General features: G+C 49.2%; 2 protein-coding genes across 2 annotated transcripts in view; both read left to right on the top strand.

The window, feature by feature from the left end:
• Positions 1-4,553, top strand: part of NXF1 (nuclear RNA export factor 1) — an 18,480-nt gene extending 13,927 nt beyond the window's left edge. Inside the window, exons 16-21 of the mRNA XM_015821517.1 lie at positions 1,054-1,169; positions 1,374-1,416; positions 1,534-1,606; positions 2,296-2,520; positions 3,016-3,076; positions 3,772-4,553. Of these exons, the coding sequence (XP_015677003.1) occupies positions 1,054-1,169; positions 1,374-1,416; positions 1,534-1,606; positions 2,296-2,520; positions 3,016-3,076; positions 3,772-3,810 (557 nt within the window). The 3' untranslated portion in view covers positions 3,811-4,553. The remainder of the gene's footprint in view (positions 1-1,053; positions 1,170-1,373; positions 1,417-1,533; positions 1,607-2,295; positions 2,521-3,015; positions 3,077-3,771) is intronic.
• A 2,778-nt stretch (positions 4,554-7,331) lies between these two features.
• Positions 7,332-9,393, top strand: part of TMEM223 (transmembrane protein 223) — a 3,372-nt gene continuing 1,310 nt past the window's right edge. Inside the window, exon 1 of the mRNA XM_015821481.1 lies at positions 7,332-7,770. Within this exon, the coding sequence (XP_015676967.1) occupies positions 7,332-7,770 (439 nt within the window). The remainder of the gene's footprint in view (positions 7,771-9,393) is intronic.

The following is a 9,393-nucleotide window of genomic DNA, read 5'->3' as shown; positions in this document are numbered from 1 at the left end:
CCCCATCCAATCAGAGCACAGCCAAGCTCCTTAACCAATCAGAACACACCTCCACCCAATCAGAACACAGCCAAGCTCCCACCCAATCAGCTCAAACCCCACTGGCAGTTAAAAGGAAGAAACAGCTGCGATCACACACACTACTCCCAGAAGCAGGAAGCTGAAGACACCAGCCTGAAGATGACGAATGTGACTTCGTGGAAACGTCGCCAGGACACTTCCAATTTTACGCGGGAGAGAACCCGAATGACCAAAGACCTACATACAAACACCCGCAAAAACCTCAGAAAACATGTATATATATATATATATATATATATCGGGAGAGAACCCGAATGACCAAAGACCTACACACACACACACACACATATATATAAATTTTATTAATTTTAAAAATAACCCCCCCATACAAATACAAATATAAGCATACATTAACATAACTTCAGTAACAGCTCGGCAGCCCCCCCCCTCCCCGCGTCCACCCTCTTTTCTCCTTCAACCTCCCTACACATCCCACCTCCTTCCCTCTCCTCCTTCGGACACGGTTTAGGGGCACTAGCCGAGCATCAGCTCGGCAGCACCCCCTTCCCGCATCCACCCTCTTTCTTACTACCTACCTACTTCCCTCCTATCTCTCCTCTCTCCTTCTCCCACCCTTCGGACACGGTTTGGAGGTGCTAGCCGAGCACTCAAAATTCTCTTATTTTTCCATACATCAATACTCCTAGTTTAATACACATTTCTACTTCTCACCATACATCAAAACTCCTAATTATTTTATTTCTATTTCTACCCTCCCTCCCAGCCCCACCCCCAATCCCCCCCCCAGACTTCCCAGAACTGAGTTTCACGTTAGACGTGAATGTCGTCTGGGTGACTTTGGACCAATCATCATGTCCCTGTTGGGCATCCTTTGTTTCTGTTGCTCATTCCTTCAAGGCAGGAAGCCATCGTAGCTTCTGCTTCTCTTCCGGTTTTAGTTTTTTTTTGGGGGGGGGTGTCTTTTGGTAGAAAGACCCGATTAACCTCCTGTTTTCTCTCCCTGCCCTTCAGCCATGCGCTTCAGGCTCCTCAAACACACCAAGTTGAACGTCGTGGCTTTCCTCAGCGAGTTGCCCAAGACTCAGCACGACGTGAACTCCTTCGTGGTGGACGTCTGCGCGCAAACGGTGAGTCGTAAAGGAGAAGAGACCGGCTGGGTCCGATTTACAACCGGCTCCGTTACGGTTGTCACTGCGAAAAACACGCATCGGTGAACTTTCTCAGGGGGGGTTACAACTTTGAGCAGTCGCTAAACAAAACGCTGGTAAGTCAAGGACAGAGGGAGGAGTGCGCCCCTCCGTTTTTAACGCGGCTTGCTTTTCTCGTTGCAGAATTCGCTGTTGTGTTTTACCCTGAGTGGAATCTTTAAGGAAGGTGTGTGTGTGTGTGTGTGTGGTCGAAAGGCCACGTCCTACAGCACGGGGGTGGGTCGGGCCTCAGCAGGCAGGGCTCCTTCCTGACCCCCCCCCTCCGTTTCTTGTACTTCTCCAGTGGATTCCCGGTGTCGGGATATGGTCCGCGCCTTCACCCGGGTCTTCATTGCTGTTCCGGTGGGCCACAGCGGGTAAGCGCAGCGGCTTCAGGCAGGATAATCGGGGGGGCCAGCCTGGACTTGAGAGTGCTGGCCGGCAGGGATTGAAGGGGACCCCGGTTCGAATCCAGCCTTAGACCCTTGGAGTCAGTCCCTGTCTTTCTCTCTCAGCCCCTCCCCCCCGTTGAAAGAATTGCGTTGCCTCCTGAAGTCAAAATATCTTCAAAAGGCGTTTTTGTTGATAAGCCCAGCACTCTCCAGTATAGCACTGATGATGTTACCTAGTTGGGTCATGAAATGTCTGCAAGGAAACCTCCAAGCTCAGAGAGCACCCAGGACCCCACAGTCCTCCTCCTTCCTTCCTTCCTTCTAGCACTGATGATGTTACCTAGCTGGGTCATGAAACATCTGCAAGAAAGCAACCACCAGCTCAGGGAGCACCAAGGACCCCAGATTATTCTTCTTCTTCTTCTTCTTCTTCTTCTTCTCCTCCTCCTCCTCCTCCTCCTCCTCCTCCTCCTCCTCCCTTCTAGCACTGATGATGTTCCCTAGTTGGGTCATGAAATGTCTGCAAGGAAACCTCCAAGCTCAGAGAGCACCCAGGACCCCATAGTCCTCCTCCTCCTCTCCAGCACCACACACTCCTAGCCCTGATGATGTTACCTAGTTGGGTCGTGAAGCGTCTGCAAGAAAACCAGCTCTTCCTCCTCCCTTTCCACCAGGTTGAGCATCGTGAACGACCAGTTCTTCATCCGGAAAGCCAACAACATGGAAATCCGCAAAGCCTTCGTCATGCCGGCCCCCACCCCTTCCTCCAGCCCCGTGCCCACCCCCTCGACCGAGCCCATGCCCTCTTCCAGCCCCGGGCCCACCCTGACGGCCGAACAGCAGGAAATGCTCCAGAATTTCTCCCTGCAGTCGGGCATGAACCTGGAGTGGTCTCAAAAGTGAGTGCCGGGGGGGGGAGGGAGCTGGGGCAGGAAGGGGTAGCGGGTAGAGGTATAGAGGGGGTCTGACTGACACCGGTGGTCTCTCCTGTGGCTTAAGGACCTCTCTCTCTCCCTCTCTCCCTCCCTCCCTTTCTTTCTCTCTCCCTTCTCCCTCTTTCTCTTTTTTTCTGTCCCTCTCCTTTTCTCTCCTTCCCTTTCTCCCTCCTTCTCTTCCTTTTTTTCTGTCCCTTTCTCCCTTTCTCTCTCCTCCCCTCCTCTTTTCTCTCCCTCTCTTCCTCCTCTCCCCCTCCCTTTCTCTCCCTCTTTCTCTCTCTCCCTCCTTTTTTTTTCTGTCCCCCTCTTTCGCTCTCCCTCCCTTTCTCTCCCTCCCTCTTTTGCTTTCTCTCCTTCTCTCTCCTCCTTTTTCTCTCCCTCTCCCTCCCTCCTTCTTTCTCACTCCTCTCTCTTTCCCTCCCTCCCTCTTTCTCTCTCTTTCTCTCCCTCTCTCCCCAGGTGCCTCTTGGATAACGATTGGAACTACGCAAAAGCGGCCCACGCCTTCACCCAGCTGAAGGTGAGCCTCCCATCTGCCTTGGGGGACACAAACCGACTCCTCTCTGCGCTCCGTGCGAGCGGCGCTGCCTGGGAACTCTGGGCACTGTACAGGGAATCCTCAACTTACACCAGTTCACTTAGTGGCCAAAGTTACAATGGCTCCCAAAAAACAAGGGGCTTACAGCCGTTTTTCACATTTTACGGCCGTCGCGGCGTCCTCACGGTCACGTGATCAAAACCCGGGCGCTTGGCGTCCCACAACCCCCTTTTTGGTGACCTGAGAAGCCATGTGGACGGGGAAGGCCAGATTTACTAGCTCAACCCCCCCCCCCGGGATTCGCTGAATGTCAAGAAAGGTCGTAAAATGAGGCAAAACTCCGTTGAACCACTTTGCAAAAGGGGAGTGCGTGACCCCTGGGCCATGGCGACCATCATAAACAGGAACCGGTTTGCCAAGCGTCCGAATTTTGATCGCGCGGCGGTGGGGGACGCTACAACCGCTGTGTGAACAGCTTTTATCAGATCCTTTTTTCCAGGGCCGTTGTAACTTTTTGAACGGCCGCTAAACGAGCCATTGTGAGTCGAGGACTACCTGTGCCGTAGTCCAGGACGCCCCACAAAAGACACCTGGAGGATGTTTGCCGAGACGTGGAGAAGGCTACAATTTCTCAGGTGTTTCTTCCCCCCCCCCTTTTTTTTTCTTGCTTCTCCCAGGCTGAGCATAAGATCCCCGAAGTGGCGTTTATCCACTGAGCGATGACCAAAAAAAATCCGATCGGAGCAGCGTTTTTATTGTTGAGATACACCTGGTTTTGTAAATAAAATTTCTCCGTTGTAAATTAAACAGTCGGGAACGCCGTGCCTCTTAAAACCTTTTGCCGCTGGGATGGAGGGAAGAACTGCGACTTTTCCCTGTCGGAGTTCTCAGCGCCGCCGGGAGTTGGAAGAGACGCTAAGAGAAGCAGACAGCCGAGAAGACAAAATCAGAAGCCAGAGAGAGAGAGAGAAGGAAAGAAAGAAAGAAAGAAAGAAAGAAAGAAAGAAAGACACCTTCCTTTCCTCCATCCTTTTTTTTTTCGGAAACACCATTTTTAGGAATTATTTTGGGCAAATTCTTCGCCTGACGCCTTTTTTCCCCCCTGTAGCAACCCTCTCAAAAGTCACGTATGCACTGAGACGGGTCAACAGTTGCAAACACGCGCAGCAAAGTTGACGGCTGTCGTGAGAACTCTTTAAAACTTTCAGACTGAGAAAGAGGGAGCTTCCCAAACACTTGACGGTGCTGTTACTTTATTGGTTTTTTTCCCCCCCAGTCGTTACGTTTCCTCATTCTTAGGTGCGGTCTCTCGGTCGTAGCGTAAGCGCCTGGTTCTACTTTGGGGTGTACCTGGTTGTTTTCCTCCAAGGAGGCCGTCCTGTCCAGCAAACTCTAGCTTCTATGTTTTCCTTCCAGTCCTTGGAAACACTCCGCCTAGTAAAGTTATTCTTAAAATCTTGGGACTTGGTGTGTGGTGTTCTCAGGCCTACGACGGACTTTCTTTTCCGTGAAGTTGGGGGAAATTCCTCAACCATCTCCTTCCCAAAAGAATTCTCCATCAAGACACTTATATACCGTGTAAATTACCCTGGTTTTTCCCTCCAGTAGGATAAATCCTGTCACGTGAAGTACGTCTCTTAGCAAAGATTTTTAATTTTTTATTTTTTTAAATTTAAAGGCTACCCTACTCTGGGTGGTTTCTGTTCCAACAAGCAAAAATAGCTGGGAACAAAATAAATAGACATTTGGGGGGAAATTGCAATGTGTAGAAAAAGAAAAAGCTGGCAAGCTCAGGATTATAAAGATGGGAGGCGGGGGGGGGGGGGAACAGTCCCAAAGATTTGTAAAAATTGCTTGCTGCACAAAGCATCCTGGACATTAAAGCCTAACCAGATAAGAATATGCTTTATTGGCCAAATATGATTGGACACACATAGAATTTGTCTCTGGTGGTTAAAGACTTGGTAACAACAAAATGGTAAGTCATAAATCATAAGATGCCAAATGTACAGGTATAGTATAGGGGGTACCTTGCTCAATAGTAGTAACTGTGAGGGATCTCGGAGTCCTTGTGGACAATCATTTAAATATGAGCCAGCAGTGTGCTGCAGCTGCCAAAAAAGCCAACACAGTGCTAGGCTGCATTAACAGGGATAGAATCAAGATCACGTGAAGTGTTAATATCAATTTACAATGCCTTGGTAAGGCCACACTTGGAATACTGCATCCAGTTTTGGTTACCACGATGTAAAAAAGATGTTTTTTAGAAAGAGTGCAGAGAAGAGCAACAAAGATGATTAGGGGACCGGAGGCTAAAACATAAGGAACGGTTGCTGGAATTGGGTATGTCTAGTTTAACAAAGAGAAGGACGAGGGGGGACATGATAGCAGTGTTCCAATATCTCAGGGGCTGCCACAAAGAAGAGGGAGTCAAGCTATTCAACAAGGCACCTGAAGGCAGGACAAGAAGCAACGGGTGGAAACTGATCAAGGAGAGAAGCAACCTAGAACTAAGGAGAAACTTCCTGACGGTTAGAACAATTAACCAGTGGAACAACCTGCCTCCAGAAGCGGCGAATGCGCCAACTCTGGAAGTTTTAAAGAAGAAACTGGACAGCCATTTGTCCGAAATGGTATAGGGTTTCCTGCCTGAGCAGGGGGTTGGACTAGATGACCTCCAAGGTCCCTTCCAATGTTATCATCATCATCATTATTATTATTAAGATGCAATGTAATTTTATGTGGATCTCATCATTTTCCAAACTGTCTCATTCATCATTTTCCAAAATGGTTCATTAACTGTAAATGAAACTGATTGCAATACTTTAATGCATAAAATGTTGGGTCAATTCATGCAAGGTAGGGGTCAATTCAGCCAACTTTGATTGAATAACATGAAGAAACCACGATCAAGCCAAGCACAACATTCAGGTTTGTAATCTGCCACGTGGGGAGACCCTAAACTTAAGAGCAGGTCTGAAAGGAAACCAACCCCCAAATCTTAGGATAAATGGGGAGATTTGCACTCCCCCCCCACCTTATTTACTCCTCAAACCAGCCATTGTCCTTTAAATGTAATCCGGAAGTCCAGAATGCTGGCAGCTTCCGAGAGCGCACGTGCGGACTCTAACTCCCAGAATTCCACTGCCGGCCTGGCCCCTGAGCATGCCGGGAGTGGTAGTCGCCAGGTCTGGAATTGCAAAGGAGGGAAGCCACCAAACCGAACCACCGGTATTAGTTACTCCCCGTTTAAACGGGGGCGGCGTTCGTTCCCCCCGGAGCTGCTGAATTCTGCATCTCCGCATGGAGGCTGGAGAGCCCCGGAAGAGGCAGCCCGGGGTGCAAACGACCCCTCGGCAACTCTAAACTTCCCACGACCTTGCAAGCCGGCCAGAAGAAGCGCGCTCCCTTCCTCCTTCCTTTCCTCTTTCCTTTCCTTCTTTCTTTCCTCCTCTCCTTTTCTTCTTTCCTTCCCTCCTCTCCTCCTTTCCTTTCCTGTCTTCTTACCTATCTTCTTTTCTTTCCTCCAATCTTCCTTTCCTTCTTTTATCTTCCTTTCCTTCCTAATTTTCCTTTCCTTTCCCTCCCTTTTCCCTTTCCTTTCTTCTTTCCTCCTCCGTTCTTTCCTTTCCTCCTTCCTTCCCACCTCACTTCTTTTCTACCGAGCTAACCTCTTTCCTTTCTCTCCCTTTCCTCCCTCCCTCTCTCCTTTCCTTCTATCTTCCTTTCCTTCATAGTTTATCTTCCTTTCCTTTCCCTCCCCTTTCATTTCCTCCCTTCTTTCCTTTCCTCCTTCCTTCTCACCCACTCTCTTTCCTACCCAATTACCCTCTTTCCTTCCTTTCTTCCTTCCCCCTTCTTTCCTTCGTCCCTCCCTCCTTTCCTTCTATCTTCCTTTCTTTCCTTCTTTCCTTTCCTCCTCCCTTTTCACCTACTCTTTCCTACCCAACTACCCTCTTTCCTTTCTCTCCCTCTTTCCTTCCTTTCTTCCTTTCCCCTTCCTTCCTCTCTCTCCCTCCCTCCCTCCTTCCTTTCCTTTCTATCTATCTTCCTTTCTTTCATAGTTTCCCTTCCTTTCCTTTCCTCCTTCCTTCTCCCCCACCCAACGACCCTCTTTCCTTCCTCTCCTTTTCTCTCCTTCCTTTCTTCCTTCCCCCTTCCTTCCTTCTTTCCTTCCTTCCGGCCAGGCGGCCCCGCGCTCGACTCCCCCGATCCGGCAGAGCCAGGGCGCTCCGCGATGCTGCTCCTGCCGCCGCCCCGTCGCGCGTGGGCCTCCCCGGGGGCGCGCGCGGGCCTCTCCCTCCTGCGCGGGCTCCTGCGAGGGGCTCCGCCGTTTGCAAGGCGCTTCTGCAGGCCGGCCGGCCGGCCCGCGCACGAGCCCTTCCCGCTGGACGGCTTCGTGAGCCGGGACGTGTTGCTCTTCCAGCACGAGCGACCGCGCTTCTTCCGCAACGTGGGGCTCTTTTGCATCGGCCAGTTCGCCTTCTGGCTCTACCTGGCCGACCTCGCCTTTACGACCCTGCGGGAAGCGCCGGCCGGCCCGGAGGAGACGGGCTCCGCGACCCCCGAGCGACCCCCGGCCCGGCCCTGGCTGGGCAACCTCTTCAACCTGACCTCGGGGAACTTCGGCTCCGCTAAGTGGCGCTACGGCTTCTCCGCCTCCTGCGTGGCCGTCGGTAAGAGAGGCAGGGCCGCCCTGGCCAGGGAGGAAGCGGGGGGGGGATTGCATGGGCGGGGAGAGTGGAAGTTGCCCCGGGAAAAAGGGGGCGCTTGGCTTCCCTGTTGCCTTTGCATATATGTTTGTGTATTTGTGTGTGTGTGAGTATACATGTACCTGTACATATACATATACACATACATATAAAATATGTATATATTAAATATATATATATTAAAAATGTGCTAAAATCAAAACGCGATGCTCAGCTCCAGGAGGAGTGTGTGTGTGTGTATGTGTGTGTGTATATAGATAGATAGATAGATAGATAGATAGATAGATAGATAGATAGATAGATAGATAGATAGATAGATAGATAAAGATAGATAGATAGATAGATAGATAGATAAAGATAGATGTTTTTCAAAATTTGGATTGCTAACAAAGAATTAAGGGAGAACTGGGTATTTCGAACTTTTTAGTTCTTTTCAACCAGACATACCCTTCTGAGATAATATATAGATATATAGATAGAGATAGATAGATAGATAGATAGATAGATAGATAGATAGATAGATAGATAGATAGATATAGATATAGATATAGATATAGATTAGATAGATAGATAGATAGATAGATAGATAGATAGATAGATAGATAGATAGATAGATAGATAGATAGATAGATATACACATACACACACGTGTGTTTTGTGTGTATTGTCCTTTGGGTGGAAGCAGCTCCCAGGAAAAAGCGTGTGCTTGTGTTTTTTTCCTGTTGCATTTGCAAAACTGCGCTAAGACCCAAATGCAACTGAATCAGAAGAACAAGACTTGGAAGGGATTTTGTAGGTCATCTAGTCCAACCCCCCCTTCCCGCAAATTGCTCATCCCCTGGGGGAAAAAATGGTGTCTGTGCATTCTGTGCGTGTTTTCATTTATAGGGTTTGGAGCAGCTCCGTGAAAAGTGGTGTCTTTTACAATGGAAGGCAAAGAGCGACCAAAATAATAATAATAATGGTGCCCTTTTATTTTCTTAAAGGCGGTTGCCCAAATGCACTAAGATCAAAGGTGATGCTCAGCCCCCAGGAAGTAACAGTGAACTGTTTGTGTGTGTGTGTGTGTGTGTGTGTGTATTGTATTTAGGGTTGAAAGATCCCCAGATCAAGTGCATGTTTTATTTTCCCGTTGCATTTGCAAAAATGCACTAAGATCAAAAAGCAACGATCAGCTCTTGGGGAAATTGTGTGCGTGTGTGTGTGTGTACTTTTGTTAGGGGGAGAGAGGCGCCTGTGTTGTGTTTTGTATTGCCACTGGGGTTGAATCCTCTCCAAGAAAACGAGTGCCTGTGTGTGTTTTATTTTCCTGTTTTGGGTAAAAGCAAAATTGCAAGGAGAGCTCGCTCCTGTAACATGCTCAAAACTCTCTTTTTTCCAGGATGAGACCCAGATCTCGCCTGCATTTTGGGGGGAATTTTGTTGGGAATGGACCTTTCTTAATTCACAGGTTATCCCGATGGAAGATTCACGGGGTGCCTTTCCACACCCCAGCAATTTGGCAAGTGAACCTGGGTCATGACGGTGTAGTGACTTAGCGCCCAGAAACCCAGTTTGATTTGGTGTTGGCCCCATTATGATGAGGCA

The sequence above is a fragment of the Protobothrops mucrosquamatus genome, unplaced genomic scaffold (assembly GCF_001527695.2).
Source record: "Protobothrops mucrosquamatus isolate PMUCROS unplaced genomic scaffold, P.Mucros_1.0 scaffold1339, whole genome shotgun sequence".
Classification (NCBI taxonomy): Eukaryota; Metazoa; Chordata; class Lepidosauria; order Squamata; family Viperidae; genus Protobothrops; species Protobothrops mucrosquamatus.
This window is presented reverse-complemented; position numbering and strand designations above follow the sequence as displayed.